Here is a 19,322-nt window from a genome sequence, read left to right on the forward strand (position 1 = left end):
CGGTTACGAGAGCCTTACCCAGGCCCCTCAGCCCCTTGTTTTTTGCATAATTTGAGTAACTTTGAGTCTCGCCCTTGTCCTATTGTATGATACAGTCCAGGGAGGCACTTCTTAGAGATTAGCTTGCCTGGTCATCCTTGCTGCACGTTGGTGAACAGTGGGACTTGAAGACCCTGTTTTGATTTTAGGTTGAGGATAGAGTTCCTGTGGTGTCAGTGGATGAAGCTAGACTCCAGGTGTGAAGTGCACAGACAATTCCTAGGGGCTATAGGCCCATCCGGGTCTTACAGAGCTCGTCTCTTCTTTTCCTTTTGTTGAAGAAATTCCTGCCATCCGTTTTTAAATGACGTACTCCTGGCTCAGATGTGAGTGGGAGAGGGGGCAACACGAGCCAACGTGATGGACAATGCAAAGGGAAGATGGAACACATTGGACATGCTCTTTGAGAGGGACCAGTCTACTCAAGAGTCACTTCTTTGCACACATTGTCATGACCAGAAGGAAACAGGAAGTGTAGTGTCTCTCCTCTGGGTAAATCCTCACAATTTAGTCCCCAGCTTTATAAAGAAACTCGTCCCCATCCTAAATGTTTCCAGTAAGGGAAGGCACTGGGATGATTTGTGCATTGGCTTCCATGCAACTCGTGGACCCTCTGCACAAGTCGTGAACACAGGCTCTTTGTCTCCACCCTCGGGTGGAAAAAGAAGGGACCGGAATCTGTGTTTTATTGCCTTTTCTGCAGTTGACCCCTGCATTAGGTAGGAATTCCATTAATCTGGTGGCTACTCTGAACCCAGGCTTGCCGGCTATTATTGGAGGAGGTATTCAATCGTTAAACCGTAGTCTTTACTATGTATGTTGTGGTAGATTCCATTTCAGGGCAAGGTAGAATTGTTTTACGTTCACACCTATTTGTCCTGTCATTGTTCCTTATTTTGTATATAAATAATAAATGTTTTAAAAATAAAACACCTGTGACTTGATCACTGGCTCCTCAAGGGTCACAGGACCACCTTCTTTCTATAGAAAGTTATTTTTTCATCCTTAGTTACAACTAGTCCTAGGTTCCTGTGGATCAGTCTGCAGAGCGTGTTCTATCGGTCAAAGGAGTATTTATTGGCTAAGAGTCTGATGGTTAGTTCTGAGGATCGTTTCCCTCCTCAAATGACTGATTCTGCCTCCAGGATTAGAATGGTAACAAGGAGCGCTGTTCTGGTACCCGGTGCAGTAGACCCCTGGCGGTAGGAGACACTCTCAAAGGTTGGAGGTGGGTAACAAGCTGGGCTGCTTATGGTTTGTCTTTGAGCTCAGGGATTTAAAATCCAGGTATTCTGAATTTGGGAGATCGGGCTGGTGTTTGTGTGATTGGGCTCAGTTATGGTAGACCTCGGTTTCCGATTTAGAGGAATCGGTGGTCAAATGCTGATGCCCTTATGAACTTGGGCCAGCATAGGTAGATCCAGCCTTTCTTTTTTTAAGTTAAATTCCTCTCTTGAAATAAATAAATAGGGGAAACCTGTCCGACTATAGTAGAACAGAACAATTATTTTTTTGCCAGTATGCACTTTAAAAAAGTGTCTGTAGTCGTGACCAGGCTGCTGCTGGAGTGGGGGAGGTGGATGGTGGTGGAATATGGCCACGCTTGCTTCTTTGAAAGGCCATCAAGGATGCGGGGCGGGTAGCTGGCCGGGAGTTTGGCAGAAGCCTTGCAGACTTTTTAGTCCAAAGTGCGATGGAAAAGCAAGAACACAGACTACCCAGATGTGCAGTGGAAGGCAGATCGTCCGCTCACTGGCGGCTGATGGGTTCCAGCCGAGTTGTTTTGTTCTCGGACTTCTATGGCCGTGTTGGCTTTTTTGGATCTCAGTGACGTGGCTGCAAGCGCCCGCAGAGGCGGGTGGGCAGCAGAGGGAGCAGATGTAGCTGATGGAGGGCGGTCAGCAGACGGGGCTAAAAAATAGCAAGGGCGTGCGGAGCAGAATTGAGGACATTGGCAGAGGACTGTAAGGAGCTCAACAGTACTTTCATATGGTTAAAAAGAAGTGCATGTACTCGCCAATCAGGTTCGAAATATTTCTCGTTCCAGGCTGCACCAGTTCCCCCTGACCCATCTCTGTTCATCTCTGGTGATGTCCCTCTTTTTTCTTTTTCTTTAGCCCTCCATTTCTCTCACTTTGTATGTGTGCGTGTTTGTGTCGTTCTTCATTTCACACTTGTTTGTGTCCCTTTCTGTTTCTCTTTCCCCATGCCCCTCCTCTTCCAGTCATATTCTTAACCTCGTCCAATTCCTCTCATTGAAGGTGCCATGTGCAATGGTAGAGCCAAAATCTTGGCAAGCACTGAAAAGCCACATACGCCGGACTTGATGGCAGAACCTATTCTTGTTCGGTTTCAGCCATTGTGCGTTGCATAATGCTTATCTGACGCTTTGCAGAGGGCCCTCTGTTTCACTGTATAAGGCAATGTTCTGGACTCCCTGTTCAAGGACTCCCTCTTTTATGTGACAAATTGACTTCTGCCTTGCTGGAGGATAAGGCTGCGCAGAAGCTAAAGTGCCTACTCAGCCCTCACCCTTCTACAAACCAAGAGCCAAAACAATCCTAACGGTAAAACAGGCACCAGTAGGAGAATTGCCTCCCTCGCCTTATGTGGCAACGTAGGCACACGGAAGGCTATATATACTCTCATGAGGGGTGCAAATGTGGTTCATTAGCAACCCAAACAGCGAAGTAGAACAGTCCAAAATAAGGTAATGTCCAATCAAGGTTCTATACAAATATATATTTTAAACACACCATGTACAATAATAACTAGCAAAACACTACCCAAAACCCACCCCAAGGAAAGAACACAGAATAAGCAAAGATAGCAAGATGCATCATGAATCAAGGTGGCAAGGCAAGTAATAACCACAATGTTCTTTAAAAGGATATGTCCTCGGGTGTCAGTGGGATAAAAGTGACCTTAGCAGTCTCTACGGCCTGAAAATTGATCAAGGAGGCAGTTAGTAGTAATAGTACCTTTTTATGGTTCTTGGTGGTCTAGCAGCACCAAATCAGAATTCTTGGCGATCTGTGAGCAATTTGAAGATCGGGAGAGTGCAACGGACAGCACCAGAAGGTTGTGGTGGTTCAAATGTGTTGAACAGTTCTTGAAACAAAGCTCCAAGCAGTTCAATGCCGAAAAACACTTGGCTCTGCCTCGCTTCTTTCTTGGCACTCAGGGTGCTCTGAATCCCAATCCAGGGGCTCATGGAGAAGATGAGTCATTTTCTTGTGCACCCAAACACTGAGAAACTGGCACACAGGCCCTTCAACAATGTGAAGTCTTGGGCACTGCTGTGGCTGGCAGAGAGACATGTCTTGTTCCAGTAGTAGGTACACCCCCATTGGTCACTGGGGATGGTTAGGGGACAGAGATGGCCTCTGCCTTGGGACACCTGCTTTCCTCTCACAACTGGAGAACTCTTAAAAGGTCTGGCCTCCCAGCAGGGTCAAAGCGAAATATTCAAGGATGTGAGTCCAAAAGATAACAAGAAATGGTGTGAGACTCCTTCTTTTAAAGGTAAAAGCCCACAGGTGATTGGACTAAAACTAGCCTGCCTTAGTGGTTCAGTCCCTGCTCTGGAAATGGGTGGGCCTTGCTCTTCTGACATCACACCCAAAGTACTTTGCTCTAGAGGAAGTGAAGGAGATAAGGAGAGAGGCAGAGAGAAACAAGATGGTGAAAGTCTTCCCCCTCACTCCCCACTGTACAGACATCTCCTGTCTACACTAACCCTGCCCCATTCCCTTCTCAGTAGTATCAAAGGCGTTTAGATATGCAGCACTGTGGTGTGAGGCCAAGTCTTTTATGTTTGTTTGTTTATTATTTCTAATGCGCTCCAGACCCAAGGGTATCAGGGTGCAACAGTTACAGGATGTGCAAAGCTTATTTCAATAGTTACACAGTGAGGTATTTACAAAGCATGGACAAGTCAAGTATATACATAGTTACAGCATGGAAATGTTACAGGGAGAACAAATATATACAATGGATGACAACAAATATATCCAATGGATGAAGCATCGATGCCCTGCATGATACTCGCATGGACAGACTAAAAGTCAGAAGACTTGAGCCAATTTAGGTAGTTAAGTCGGAAGTTCAGGTAAGATCTTCTGTAGTAGGGAGTTCCATAGTTGGGCGGCTTTGACCGGGAAACTACAGCCGCCGACCTTAGATAGCTTGAATCTGGGGATAATAAGACCTTTGGAATAGGCCAGTCTCGAAGGTCTGGTAGAAGTTCTCTTGTGGAATCTGTCCATAAGATAGGTGGGGGCTGCATTGTTCAATGATTTGTGAGTGAGGGATGCTGCTTTGAGCTGAATTATATTGAATGTTGATAGCCAGTTATTTTGGCGCCTGATTGTGGAAATGTGTGGATTTCTAGCCACACCGAGGGCTGCTCTTAAGGCGTTGTTTTGGAGGATTTGTATCCTCTGGATAGTCGATTTATTATCTCCAATATAGAAGGTGTTGCAATAATCGAACCTCGAGAGTATGAGGGCTCTGGCCAGGATGATGCAGTTTTCATTAGAGAGAAATGGTTTGCCTGTCCTAATGAGCTTGCAAGTGTAAGCTGTGGCTGATGCCATGGCGTTCACTTGTTTGGTAAAGGAAAAGGTAGAGTCGATGTAGAAGCCAAGGGTCTTAACCTCTTTGACAACCTTAATGTGGTTGCCATCAATTAGGAAGGAGGAGTAGTCCGGGTCTAATTTCTTGAGGTTGGTGTTTGTGCCCAAGATAATAAGCTCTGTTTTCTCATCATTGAGGCATAGACCATGGGTAGCCATCCATGCCTTGATGATGAGGTACACCCTATTCATCAAGGCCAAATCCTTATCATAATCCCCTGAAAGTGGAAGGAGAATCTGAGTATCATCTTCATCGTTGGTGTAGGTGATACCAAGATGGTCCATATCGTCGAAAAGGGGCTTGGTGAATATATTGTACAGTGTGGGGGAGACACAAGATCCCTGGGGCACTCCACACGTGATAGGGATAGGGTCTGCTGCTGCTGTAGGGGAGAAGACCCTCATAGTTCTATTACTTGACTCGATCCAGTCTATAGCGTCATTTGAAAAGTGGGCAGCAGAGTCCAGGTGACTACATAGGACTTTATGGTCCACTAGGTCAAGCAGCAGAAGGAGAGCAGTTTTCTCTTTATCTCTTAGCTCATCAACTTGGGACTTAAGATCGATAAGGGCAGTCTCGGTTTAATGTAATGGGCGGAATCTGGATTGCTGTGCTCCTAGCAATTTGTGATTTTCCAAGTATTTTTGGATCTGGAGGTAGGCAATCTTATCAAGAATTATTTTTAAGAGAAAGCGAACTGTCGTGATGGGGCAGTAATTAGTAGGTATAAGTGGGTTGAGGGTTTGCTTTTTCAACAGCGGGAGCACCCATGATTGTTTGAGATTGGAGGGGATAGTACCGGAAGTAAAGGAGGCATTGACAAGTTTAGAAATAAATGGTGCAAGGTCTCTTGCTGCATCCGTTATCAATTGTGCTGGGCAGAGGTCAGCCTGGCAGTTGGATGGCTTCAGGGTGAGTATAACTTTTTCTACTTCTAGAATAGTTGTTTTGGTAAAGTTAAATCGTGCCGGAGAGTCAGCTGAAGGTTTTTTAGGGAGTTGGTTTGTAGAGGTATTGATCACATTGGGTAATGAGTTTATTGCTGCCTTTTTTAGTGATTTTTTGTTTTGCAGGTTGGAAACTTTGTTGGAAAGTGCCTGTTGTATTTCTGAGCACCAGGATTTGTCCTTGATACAAGTGTCGGGCGATAAGGATGGGAGTTTCTAGTTCCTTGAGTATAGTGAATAATTCTTTCATATTAGAATTAGCATTGGCGATGTGTTTATTATAAGAGTTGTGTTTGGCTAGGCAGATTTCTTTTTGTATTGGGATGAGGCTTTGGATAGTTTAGTTTTGTTGGTTTCTGACGGGTGTAGTCTCCAGGTGGTTTCGCAACTCCTTTTTAGTTGTCGTAGCTTCTTTAGCTGTGGGGTGAACCACTCGTTAAGGTGGGATTTGGGCTTACTTGGTCTAAGTTTGAGTGGGGCAATGTTATCTAGTGAGGTTAACATGATTTTGTTACATTTGTTAACAAGAGTTTCTGGGTCTAGGTTATCTGCAAGTGCATTAAGTGTAGGGAGGATGGACGGGACCACTTTGTCGGCAGTGATATTCTTTTTATTCCTTGATAGGCAAGGTGGAGCGGCTGGGATGTCTGAAGGAGGTGGTCTTGAGGAGGGGAGGTTAAAAGCCAGGAGGTAGTGGTCGGTCCAGTGTTGAGGTGTGATGGATGTGCCCTTTGCTTCCTTTTCTGAAGCCAGCCTTATGTAGAGTGGGTGACCCTGGGAAAGTGTGTAACCGGCCCTTACAAAGGAACAGAGAGGCAATGCCCCCAGGCTACATTCCTACCGCTAGGGCAAAGTCCAGCCTTTCTGGGGAGAATACACATAACCCTTCCACAGTTGAACTGGGTCTACAGGGCTGACGCATGTGATATCAAATTGGATGTGGCTGCAATGATCCCAGGCATTTTCAAGCTTACCCTGCCACCAGCATGAGCTTTGTCTGATCATCATGGTTTTAGTACAGGGGTGCATATGTTAAATACAACACCCAGAAACGTTTTTATGGGAGGGTGAAACAGGCACTTGCCCAGGGCCCCCACCTTGGAGGGGGCCCCACAAAGCTAGCTGATCTGAAGAAGTAAGATTCCATTGTTCACCAGTCTTAAATAGCACATGTCAGGATATTTTATCGGGTGCTGCTGAGGCTATAAACCCATTGCCTTTCTGTTTTGGCAAGTGCATTCTTTGATCAATTCATCATATATTGCTTTCTGTGTTCACTGTGGTATACGTAGTTTGTGTGTTCTTTATGGCACAACTCTGTAGCATTATTTCCTTTCTGTGGGAATTATGTTGATCGTGTGCAATAGGCAATAGTGAAATGCATATTGATAAATTGAGTGCCACAATGGTACAGAAGTTAGCTCAGTGTGTGAAGCACCCATTGCAGAGATATGTGTTCATATGAAAAATTAGAATATCACACTCCAGCAAGGCTGACTGAGCCTTTCCTGTGTCTGAAGTTTATAAACTTGCCTGCATATGTACTTGGTTTTGCAGAACAACATCTGCTATTATCAGCAATGTACCTGTACCAGATAGGGGTTGCTATAAAATCTAATATATCATCCGTATGGTGAAAGTCTAGAAATTGGTTTGTTCAGATGGGGTGTTGTAAAACCCAGAAAATTGCCTCCAACAATGGCATAAACTGTTAGTCCAAGAGGTGAATAAGTATCCAAATTCAAGACTATTGAACGACAGCGTTCATGTTTGTATCCTGGATTTGCCAGCAGACGATAGTGATCCTGGTCAAATCATCTAATATATCTTACATGACTGTGCTGTCTTCTGTGAGGTTTGCCTTCTTGCATGCTGCAGGTATCGTTTAGCCCATTACTTGATCTTTCCTAGGCCATTTGGGTGGAAGGGCTGGTAGACAGAAGAGAGTGGACCATATGTTGCAGGCCTCAGGCAAGCATACTTTAAGGTCTGCTTGTTTGACACAAAACAGTTTACTTTTTGGTAAAAGTCAAAGGTTTTTATGCACGTTTATAAATGAAAATGTCACGGGCCATTTTTTTGGAAGTGTTTAAAGCTTTAAAATACAAAAGACAAACCCAGATTAAATTTGTTAAATCACATCTATTGGTATGCTGGTTCTTAGATACTTCCCTTGATGATAGAGAGAATGAAGCAAGAATCATTCCCATTTTGCATAACACCCTTCTATGATATTTTGTTTAAACATGGTCATATTTGGTAATGTGATTTGGGTACTTTCCAAGTCTGTTTTTTAATAAAATTAGATTGTTTTAATTCATGGTAAGAACTAGAAAAGAAAGTGTTCAAATGCAGAAATTGCAGAGTTGGCACAAATCTCAGCTTCCCCCTTCACCCCTTAAAGAATGTGTGATCCTGGGCATCTCATTCAATCTTGTATTGCCTAACCTCTCAATATTGCCAGTCACTAAACCTTTCAAAATTGTCAGCCCTTCCGAGTGATTTCCTTCTCATTGTATGATCTTCATAAAAGCCTTATTCATGCTTTCACTGTGTTAATAGTGAGCATATTTATATTGCACACCACAGACATTTGTTCCTTTGATATCCAATACCAACACTATTTGAAAACCATATCCCACTTCTAATGTCAGTCTGTCTGGATAAAGACACCTTCCTGGTAGCTTTTAATCTGCCTCCACTATCCATGCTAAGGAATGTGTAGCGTTCTTCTTCCTTCCAATTGGTGGTCTCTATCCATGCATGAGCACTTTTGCATTATGTGAGGCAGCTAATGTGACTTCTCTGTTTATTATGGGTTAAGTGACCTTTTACATATGGTCCTGCATTAATACTACATCTACCTTCCTGGATGTTATTGATAAAAAGTATCCTGTATGTACTAGAACAGTAACCCCTTTGTAGACTGCTAATGTTGGTCTTCAAATGCGACTTGTTTATCATTCTGCATAGAGCAAGAATGAAGATGGCAAGGGGACTTAAAGGGAGTAAAAATGCTTATTATGCTGCAAGACAGAATATCAACCTACAGGTTGTGAGCGCGACGGGTGGGGAGCGTGGGGCGCGACCAGTATTCTTGATCCCTTAATTCCTTTGGTTTGGTGGAGGGGGGCGCCAAAAATGTCTGTGCCCTGGGCCCCAAAAGTGCTTAAGATGGCCCTGACAACGCCTGCACTGCAGAGACTTGCCTGTCACTGCAGCTGTCAAATGGGAACCTGTGTCTTCTGAACCTGCTATGCGGCACTGGTAGAGCAGGCACTGTAGATCAGGATACTGACGCAGCAGGGCACAAGAACACACTATGCTTTTGGCATGGGGCGGCTGTAAGCAGATTACCCTTTCAGAGATTGAATTACCCACATCATTGTATTAATTAATAGAAATCGAAAAAGCCTGGCCTTTTACACACTTGCCAAATGGCAATTCATCACAGGTACACTGGGAATTGTGACTTTTACCATGGAAGAGCTATTGGACTACCTAAACTAAGGTACACCTTGTGGATAGCTGAAAGAGTTAAAACCCAGCAGGCCAACTCAGCCTTCAATTCTTTGGCAGTCGATAAATTGAGTCACCTCTTCCCCCTCTCTCATCTCTGACTGTCCGCCATCCAGGAGTGGTGTGCCGCCAATGATCTCTGCCTTAATGCCAGTAAGACCGAGATTCTCCTCATCTGCACACCCTCACCCTCCTTTCCTGTCACTCTCTGGCCTGCCTCTCTCGGCCCTCTTCCTGCTCCCACCTGTGTGGCTAAAAACCTCTGGGTCATCTTTCGACTCCACACTCTCCCCCTCTCCTCACATCTCTGACATCTCTAAGACGTCACACTACCAGCTGCACCTCCTCAGAGGTATTCTTCCTTTCCTCTCCTTCACCCAGAAGCTCACAGTCTCCAGAGCTCTGGTTGTCTCTAGGCTTGACTACTGCAAAAGCCCCTTTCTAAATCTGCCTGCTTCTACTCTCCGCCCTCTGCAACTCGTCCAGAACAGGACTGCGGGACTTGTCCTTGGCCTCAAGCACAGGGATCGTATCTCTCCAGGACTGAAATCTCTGCACTGGCTCCCGGTGGCTGCAAGGATTAAGTACAAAACGCTCTGCATTGTCCACAAGACCTTCTGGGGCTTGGGGCTTCAATACCTTCAACTATCACTTCCTAAATATCCTCCTTCTCGAGCTCTTCGCTCATCCGCCTCCAACTCCCTCTGGGTCAGTCGCTTCTCCAAGCAAGGAGTTGGTGGTAGATCTCTTTCTTCAGCTGGGGCCTCCCTCTGGAACAGCCTCCCTGCCTGCCCGAAACTTGAGAATCATCTCGGTTCCAGAAGCACCTCAAAAACGTCCTCTTTGCTTCTGCTTTTTCTCCTCCTCTCCCCTGCTGACCTCCTGGCTGAAAATGCACTGGTTACCTGGCCACCCTATGATCTCGGGCCCAGGTCCCCTCCCCCGCCAGTCGCACACCTGCACTGCCTTCCTGGCAACTCTCACACTTGGGGACTGTTTTTTGTATCCCTACAGTCCCACTACCAGCACTTGACACCTGGTGCCTGCACTTACCCTTGCACTTGCCACCTGCTGGCCTTACTTTTACTTATTTATTCTATTATCCCAAGTACTGCACTATCCCCTCCCCGTCCCCCCACACTTTCCCCTTTCCCCTTCCCATGCAGTTGCGCAATCTGAATGACACCTGGCCTAGTAGGATCGCTGTCTGTCTTCCCTCTGTTCCCCCTACCTTGCCTCATCGCGCCTTGAAACACTTGTGTATAGGCGCGTTATAAATGCCATATATCATATCATACCATTAAACTGTGTAATGATAGAAGCAAATGTTGCAGATCATACAAACAGGAGTTTTCTGAAATGAAGCACTATATGAAAAACCTGCTGTTCTTATCAAATATTAGCAATCAGGAGTTATCAGACCACCTCCAAGCGGTTTATAGTGATTTATTCGGAAAAGAAAGTCTGAACGACAAAACATTAGAAAACAAAGTTTCGAAGAAAAAAAAGCTGTGACAAGCTATATTTAACAGGAAAAAATGCATTTCTTTCGAAAACGGTCCATCGACAATAGACACGGCTGGTTTCAATTGAAATGCACTTTCACATGTTAAAAGTAGCATTTAAATGCTTTTTTGTAATGTTAGTTACATGGAGCTGTCCAGTTCTGAAATTTCACCACTGGCCAGCCCCTTGTAACGTTTTAATGTCTTGTGTATATTGGGGGGTTCCCCCCCAACCCCCATGCCACCCCCAACCCTAGCCTCAACCCTAACCCTAATGTAACACTTAAACTAACCCAAACCACAACCCTAACCCTGTTTTAACACTTAAACTAAACCTAGCCCTAACCCCAAACCCTAACCCCCAATCCTAGCCCCAACCCTAGTAATTTTTTTTTTAAAAATTCGATTTGATTATCGATTTTTTTTTCGAAAAAATGACTTTTCGACAGAGTATTCACAAAGTTTGTATTCGAAACTTTGAGTTTCGAAAAAATGACTGGATACCCTCCAAGCCAATCAAAAAGCTCAGAATGCTGGCATGCATTGCTTGCTGTATTGCCCGCCTTCCAAGTCCCCTGAGGTGTGGGCAGCTGCATTCTTGCCTTTAGTCACCAGCCCTTCGGACTCCCACACATCTCCCCCTGCACAGTACTCCACTACACTTCCCCCGACCCTCTCCAGGCACACACTTTCCTCTCTAGTGTGTCTGCACGCGCCATGCTCACTTGACATCCCATTGGTCCGCCTCATCCCCTGCTGAGCCAGTGGCCTTCGAGGAAATGAAGTGACTAGGAGTAGTTGCCTTCTCACTTTGATCAAGGCGGCCGTTTCCCTGTGTACTGTTTTCCAAGCTTGTGGAACAGCCGTGGCTCCACACACCATGGTTGGGTGCTAATAGCTATTACCTCCAGTTTGGCGGTATTACCAATTTATAATGGTGCCACGGCCCTAATTAAGAGTGGAAAGTGGATCTGGGACTTTTTAAATTTCCTGCCAGAAGGTTTGGACTCTTCCACTGGCCCACAAGATCTAGGTAGAGATTGCCCCTACCTCATCGCATGCAAAGCAAACTTGTTTGTCCTTCAGACTACATTTTAAGCGCTGTAAGGCTTGCTGCTGCACGGAGTTTGGTCCATTGTGGACCTAAAGTTATCTTTCAGTATGTTCCCCACTGCCTCAAGCCCCAGGCTCCTGGGCCCTCGCCTGCTAAGCTTTCTTTCAGCCACATGTAAAGGGTGGCTGTCCCGCCTTTGCACTGCGCGAGTACTGCGAAGAACCCAGGGCGCATTCCACAGAGGGTCTCGTGGCACTGCGAAGACAAAGGCTGCAGGGCCTCCCTCAAAAGTAGCTACCTATTCTAGGTCCTCTCCTCTAATTAGCATTTAAACGCAAGGGAACCCTTAAACCTTCCACCTGAGGAGAGGCTCAATTTTGGACGTGTAATTTTAATCGCGCTGTAATCTGCTTTTCACACCTTGCCTCCTATTTTTGTCTTTTGCTGGCCTTAAAAGCTCCAAAGCGGGCTTAACTGAAGCCTTGGCTGCTGTGTAGGCCTGAGAGGATGAAACGTCTGAAAAAGGGACCATTTTAAAGGGAGGATTTTGAATTCTAAAAAATCCGTTTTCAAAGCCGTCAACATAGTTGTACCTAGATTTCAAACGCTGTGAGGAACTGGCACATTTCCTGCATGGGGTTTGCGCCAGAATCGGCATGATCCAATCACAGTGGGGCGTTCTCGCTAGATCATTGGGGTCGGAGGATGGCGCAAATAAAGGGTGATCCTCTTTTACAGCCAAAATGGAAAGACTTAGGGGATGCCACATAGGCGCAGTGGCTAGAACATTGCCAAGGCTCCACCCAGCTAGGCTTTTGATCAGTTGCTGGGCACTTCGGAGGGGCATGGGGAAAGAGAGGAGGGGGCCTTAATTCTTTCCCACCATTTCGTTTGCTTGAAATGCCTTACAGGGCACCCCACAGTCAAGTAAGGGGCTGCTACCCCCACAGCAATCGGGGGTGTAGGTTATTCTGCAGCCCAGGCTCTGGGGCTGAATGCTCAGCTCTCCTTTTCTTCTGCAGAGTGGGTGGGAAAGTGGCAGATGTGAGGCAAAGGGACCCGTGGGCAGAATTGAAAGAGTGACTCGCGTGGGCAGGTCATGGGGCGGTGCTTTGGTGGGCAGCGTTTAATGGCGATCAGGAATGGCCAGTGATTAACTTTAGGGATACATGTTTTATGTTTTTTCAGTTCTCTTTTTTTAATGTTTTCTATGTTTAGGGGTCTGACTGGCTGAGAACATCTGGTCCTCCTCACCAGGTTTTGATGATAGTGGTGTTTATATTAGATGATCACAGCTGAAACAAAAACAGACTGAGCATCAGCCCATGCATTGCCCTAAAGGCCCAGCGTGCCCTCTCTGTACTTCTGTGAACCCTCTCCTCCTCCGGGGTACTTTTCTGAGCATTAACGTATGGCTGCTTAGCCAATGAATTGGAAGGCTTGCTGGTGGCCGCCTCTACCCAGTAAGGATTGAGTACTAGGTTAGCCCAAAATCCTTTGGTCCTGACAGATGTATATTGGGCATTCCCCTCAGGCGCAGCCCCCAGTTGTATTGGGGCGTGTAAATGTCCATGAAAGTTGATTTATGTTTATGTGCTGTTATATAATTTGTGCCCAGAGCATCTAAAATGTGGGTTTATCCAAGTTCAGCCCAATCCTTCCGAATCCCTTTAGTTACAGATGCAGAGAAACGGAGAGGTGGCGGCAGCCACAAAAAGAAGGGCATCCTCAAAAACGGGGACACATGAAGAGAGCACGGTGTGCAGAGAGGAAGCGGAGGCGAGCAGAGCTAAAGATGCAAAGTGTGTGTGCACTCTCAGAGAGACGGACATGTGCACGTAGACAGAAAAGAAGGTTGCGAGATGCCACAAAAAGTGCCAGACCGGTGTACAGAGATATAGGCAACGGAGAGGGCGGCAAAATACGGGAAAATGGCACAGACAGGCGCAATGTATCAGGAAACGAGCATTGGCAATGCCAACCGTTTGGGCGTTTGTGAATGCATAGTAAAGGCACCTGCCAGGCACTGGTGTAGTAGTGTTAACTGGCCATTGATGGCAGCCGTTGCACCATGGTGCGAGTACATGGGCATCTAATAGCAGTGCCTGGCAAATGCCTAATACACAAAACAAAACTGTTGGCTTTTCCAATGCTTGTTTTTAACAGGACTTTATTGAAGGACACTAGTGGGTGAAGGCAAACCTGTTTAAGAGATTTTTATTACAGCAGTAGCGCGTTTAATTCTCCAATTAAGTAATTTACTCTTGTAAGACTGCTTTGAAAAAACATCAGCCGTTACTTCAAGTGCAAACTTTGATTACAGTTAGCTCAAAGAGATCACAGGAGGATGTGTTTTGGACGGACAGGGGCAGGAACTGGTTGGGAATGGCTATTGGGATTGGCATGGCCATGGCCAGTCAATGGGTGGACAAATAACCAAACAGCACTTTCAGGCTTAGTGCCGCGCCCCCCCAGGTGGTGTTCAGTGGCTACACACTTGTCTTGGATGCAAGAGGACGCAGAGCAACACAGGTTCGAATCCAAGGTCCGTGCTTAAATGGCTCTTTGGTATTAAGCGCGTTATAAAAAACAATTATAATTATAAAATGCAATCGTTTCCGCTTATATAGCTGTAGATGGCCAGTTGCAGGGAAGGGCGACTGGTGCACAGAAAGGGACAGGGGTAAATCACGGTGTACGGATGCCATGCAAAGCGTAATAAAAACAAAGGCTAATACAAGGAGACTAACAGATAGTACACGTTCAATCTTGACCACACATGCCATGCAAAGTAACTGCACTAGCTGTTCTGCAAGTAAGGCTTTGCCCTTGCTCCCTCCTTTCTCTTATTGTTACTTTTGCAGTTTATCAAAAGTCTAACGACAAAGGCAGACCTCCTCTTCATCAAGAATGTGAATTTCTATATTTATGTTTCTGCTTGTCAAGAAACCCCTATACCGAAGTACTGCCATTTGCGGAACAATGCCTGTGTACTGCCCAGCGGAAATGCATGTGTGCAAAACAGCAATGGCCAGGGTTGTATGAGTAGATTGAAACTTCACCAGTTACATTATAGCACACGTGTTTCACCTCGTTTGCATATGATTGAGCATTTGGTACTGATGGGGCTCCTGTTGGCTAGGTGACTATCAGCGAGCGGTCTTTCACGCGGAAAGGTCCATCCATGACAATTGCCTAAACATGCAAAAGAGGAGAGCACCCAGAAAGAATAGAACAAAGGAGTAATTGCAGCCCATTGCTAGACGCTCTGTGTAGCTGCCACGTGTAATGGGCTTGGCTGTCTAGGTCACCTGGCAAAGGACGTCCTCAAGAGCACAGGGACTGGAGGGCGTGTGGCTCACCTAAAGAAACGGAGAGGTGAGAGCGGCTGGGTGGGCACCGGGTGCCCGTTCCGACTTTGTCTATTTGCTGACTGTTGAGTCCGCCTCTGTGGTGGTAAGGTGTCACGATAGGACCCAGCGGGTGGTGGAGAGGGGAGGAGTGGCATCCACAGCTTTCCACAGCAGAGGTTGCAGGACATAGTTCTACATAGTAGGAATAGTTAAAGAAAATGTTTTCTTGTTCTCCTCGCCACACACTCGAGTACCGGTACTCTCCTTCATCGTGGAGAAGTGTGGCACTCAACATGGACGAAAATGAGACGCCTCGGTACTGAGGGCCGGTTAAGGACAGCCTATTTTAAAGCATTGGGGCCCAGCCCTGGTACAGAAAAGGGTAATGCAGACTGGGTTTACGTTTATTGGCGGAACAGCATATAGCTGCCAGTACACTATAGAATGTTGGTGCCATGGCAGGGCAGGGGTTGGGTTTCAGTACTGGGATAGCAGGTGAGTAGTGCGGGGAATAGGCAGATTGGTGTATCGCTATTGGATTATACGATGGTAGACCTGTGTTTTCAATCTCTTGACTGGGATAACAAGAGCTACTCTTCGAGGTCTGATGTAAGAGCAGTAGCAGTATGTATGTTGCATTTCAGTACTAGGTCAGCAGCGATGCTACATAGGAGAACTGTGCATTAACTACACGCTTTGTTAATATCTGGGCTGAGATGGGAGATTTGGCAGAGCACGATTGAGGTTCAGTATCAGGGTTGCACATTGGAAGTAATAAAGTGGCAGAGGATGCTGCAGAGGCAGGTCTTGGTACACTGGCAAAGCCAGCTGTTGGGTCTCTGGCAGTAGGCCATGATCCAGGTGCTCTGAAAAGGGGATCGGGATTCCCCCACATCAGCATTGAGTGACCCTTGCCTTGTTCCATGTGGGCCCAGGCCACAGATTACCGCTCCGGTAGCTGCCCGGACCCGCTATTCAAGAATCCTTTTAAGGCTGCATTTTCTCAAGTGAGGCCTGCATGTATTTTCTGGCGTGGTGAACTAACAGTCTTCCAGTGTGCCTCAATATTTAATGTAAAACTAAAATTAACTCTGGTGTGATTAAATGCTGTGCTGCCTTGTGATCTAAGGGGGACTGCCAGCATTGGCCCATGGACTCACTATCCCTGGAGGGAGGCCCAAATAGAAGATATCAAACACTGCTTCCAGGGGAAGGTCTCTTGGATATGTTGGTTAAGTAGCTGAACTAACCCACCTCTCTCTTTCTCTGCAGCCCTCCACTCTCCCGGAAAACGTACACCTATGACAAATCGGACGAGGAGCGGGACATATTTGACAGCACCTTCAAATCCAAATACTCGACGAGAAGTTATACCTTAAGCGATAGCGACTCTGAGACCAAAGCCTCTGATGCCACTGTGTAGCAGGCCTTAGCACTACTCCTCTCCCTGACTCGACCCTACAAGCGATGCCCAAGAGGAGTGAAGGCATGCATTGCCTGTGGCCAACCCAAGGCAGATGTCGCCTGCCGAACCACCCCAGACACTGCATAAATCGGTCCTGAAAGGAGAAAGTGGTGGGATCAGGCAGAGGAGGCGGGGAAAAGGCTGGACTCCTGCTACGCCCCTCCACCGCCCGCCCCCTTAAGGAGACCTGGTAGTCTCGGAGCAGAGCTCACCACTCCCCTGGGGACATGGCCACTTGCTGCTCTGAAGATTTTGAATGCCTTGGCTGTCTGCATCTACTGTCTGCATGGCGGAAGAATTGATTGAGTGTACCCCTCCTTGACTCCATCTTCCCCAAATCTCCCTAACTACTTCCTCACCAAAAAAAGACAACAGAGAAAGAATTACAGGGAATGGTGTTCTTAAGCCTGATGGGCTAACGTGATGGCTGTGATAATCCTTAATAAACCCGGATTCTTACTCCAGTATTGAAGCTGTGGCTGCTTTCCTGGGGGTGCTGCATTCCCATTGGGGGGGGAGAAGCAGTTCACTATTTGTTGTGCCCTGATGTGCACTCTGGTCACAGTTAGTAGCGTTTCCACAGCTGTCCTCTTCACAGTCCTGACCGTAAAGCTTACTTGTGGTAGTTTAGGCATTGCTTCCATTCTCTGTTTGGGGTGATGGCTGGAATGCAATATGGGGTGGTGTTGTATATTTGAAGCCTGGCAGGGACATACCCTGGCAGAGGGCTTGGTAACTTGGGAAGGATTAGAGAAGGACGGGGGTGTCTGCTTCCAGGCCTTCTGCCATCCATGGTGCAGGGATCCAGGACTCTGCGTGTGCAAAGCTCAGGATCTGGTTGCCTTAACTCTCTGCAGGAAGGTGCTTGCAATGGGGACATTCAATTAACATATGTAAGATCCAGATCAATGCTCCGACAGTCCTGAGAACAGACATTCCACTGTGCGTATTATCCCATGGCATAGCAGCAGTGCCAACCAAGGCCTGCACTCTCCAAAACCTTTGGCCCTTAAAAAATTGTCAATCAGTGTCACACTCATCCAATTGGGATAGATTTTAGCACCACTGGACAAGGTTTGTGGTTTTCACTCTGCTGGTTTCGGGGTGGCCTTGTGTGCTCTGAGGTTGTGTGAATGTTGAAGAGCACTGCGTATTAATCAGTCTTCAACCTGCTAAAACCTATTTTTCAAACATGAGCCTATCATGGGTTGTGCCTTATTCCCCTCACTCTTCCACATAACCTTGTGCTTTCACTAGCCAACCAATCATGTTTGTTTTTATTGACTATTCAGAAGGCCGTCAGTCCTATTTTCTCTATTTTCCAAGAATGTTATGTTATGTGCTTATAACGCGCCGTAGCCTGCAGGAATCAGGGCGCACAGTTACCATAATGACAAACCACTAACGATACTCACAGACATATAATGCATGAGGCTGAAGAACAATGAGGTTACTGGGCAAGAGATGGTTGTTGGCAAGCAGAGCTACTAATGGAATAAAAGCGTCTTGAGCCTGAAAGACTTGGAGGCTCTGCTCTATACCATCTCAACTTGGAGGTCATTCCAGGCAAGAGTGGCTGTAACCGGAAAGAATCAACCTCTACCACGACTTCTTTTAATCTTCAGGCAGAAGAGACAGAAGCTGTTGTCTGATCTAGTTGATCTCCCCTCTGTTTAAGTGATGCAGTTTTTCAGGTAGCTTGGAACGTGCCCATGCAGGCATTGATGTGTCAGAGTCAGGATCCTGAAGGTAATCCTAGAAGGGACAGGAGCCAGGGAAGTTCCCTCCTGGCTGAGGCTACGTGTTCCCTTTTTTAAACACCTTTTATAATTCGGACTGCATCGTTTTGAAAAACATGGACTTCTGTATACAGTTTTTACTGGCTCCCCCAAGCAGAGCATTATAACAGTCAATGATGGGCATTACTATGGCTCTGACTAAGATTTTGCAGTTCTTGCTGATAACGTATGGTTTACCCAAAGTGAGTAACCTCAGGCATATTGAGATTTTTTATGACGTTTGCTACATGAGTGTTTGCACCCACTGACTGATCCACTATTACTCCTAGAGTTTCGACCTGGTCTAAGGTCTTAATATAGTGGCCATCAATGGTAAATTCCACATATCCCGGTCCCAGTTTCAACCTCGCTTGAGGGGAGCCGAAGAATATTTAGACACTTTTCTTGCCACATTAGGTGTTCTCCCTATCCGCTGGGTGTTCTCCCTATCCGCTGGGTGTTCTCCCTATCCGCTGGGTGTTCTCCCTATCCGCTGGGTGTTCTCCCTATCCGCTGGGTGTTCTCCCTATCCGCTGGGTGTTCTCCCTATCCGCTGGGTGTTCTCCCTATCCGCTGGGTGTTCTCCCTATCCGCTGGGTGTTCTCCCTATCCGCTGGGTCTATCTGCTGGGTGTTCTCCCTATCCGCTGGGTGTTCTCCCTATCTGCTGGGTCTATCTGCTGGGTGTTCTCCCGATCTGCTGGGTGTTCTCCCTATCTGCTGGGTGTTCTCCCTATCTGCTGGGTGTTCTCCCTATCTGCTGGGTGTTCTCCCTATCTGCTGGGTGTTCTCCCTATCTGCTGGGTGTTCTCCCTATCTGCTGGGTGTTCTCCCTATCTGCTGGGTGTTCTTCCTATCTGCTGGGTGTTCTTCCTATCTGCTGGGTGTTCTTCCTATCCGCTGGGTGTTCTCCCTATCTGCTGGGCCTATCTGCTGGGTGTGCTCCCTATCCGCTGGGCATTCTAGCTAGCCGCTGGGCATTTTCGCTAGCCGCTGGGTGTTAAGTTTTCTCCATAGGTGCTCCG

At 46.7% G+C, this 19,322-nt stretch overlaps 1 protein-coding gene across 14 annotated transcripts in view; it reads left to right on the forward strand.

Annotated features, from left to right (window-relative positions):
* MYO18A (myosin XVIIIA) overlaps window positions 1-16,987 on the forward strand; it is a 1,313,149-nt gene extending 1,296,162 nt beyond the window's left edge. For 11 of the 14 annotated variants that reach the window (XM_069615286.1, XM_069615296.1, XM_069615289.1 and 8 more), the window contains one exon: window positions 16,328-16,465. Coding sequence is in view for 2 of the 14 variants with exons in the window: in XM_069615293.1 (XP_069471394.1) it covers window positions 16,328-16,478 (151 nt within the window). In the remaining 12 variants the exon portion in view is untranslated. Of the gene's footprint in view, window positions 1-16,327 lie in introns of all 14 variants that reach the window. The other 3 variants (XM_069615293.1, XM_069615294.1, XM_069615283.1) reach the window with 2 other exon arrangements.
* The last annotated feature ends 2,335 nt before the right edge of the window (window positions 16,988-19,322 follow it).

The sequence above is a fragment of the Ambystoma mexicanum genome, chromosome 9 (assembly GCF_040938575.1).
Source record: "Ambystoma mexicanum isolate Mex_15411 chromosome 9, UKY_AmexF1_1, whole genome shotgun sequence".
Taxonomy (NCBI): domain Eukaryota; kingdom Metazoa; phylum Chordata; class Amphibia; order Caudata; family Ambystomatidae; genus Ambystoma; species Ambystoma mexicanum.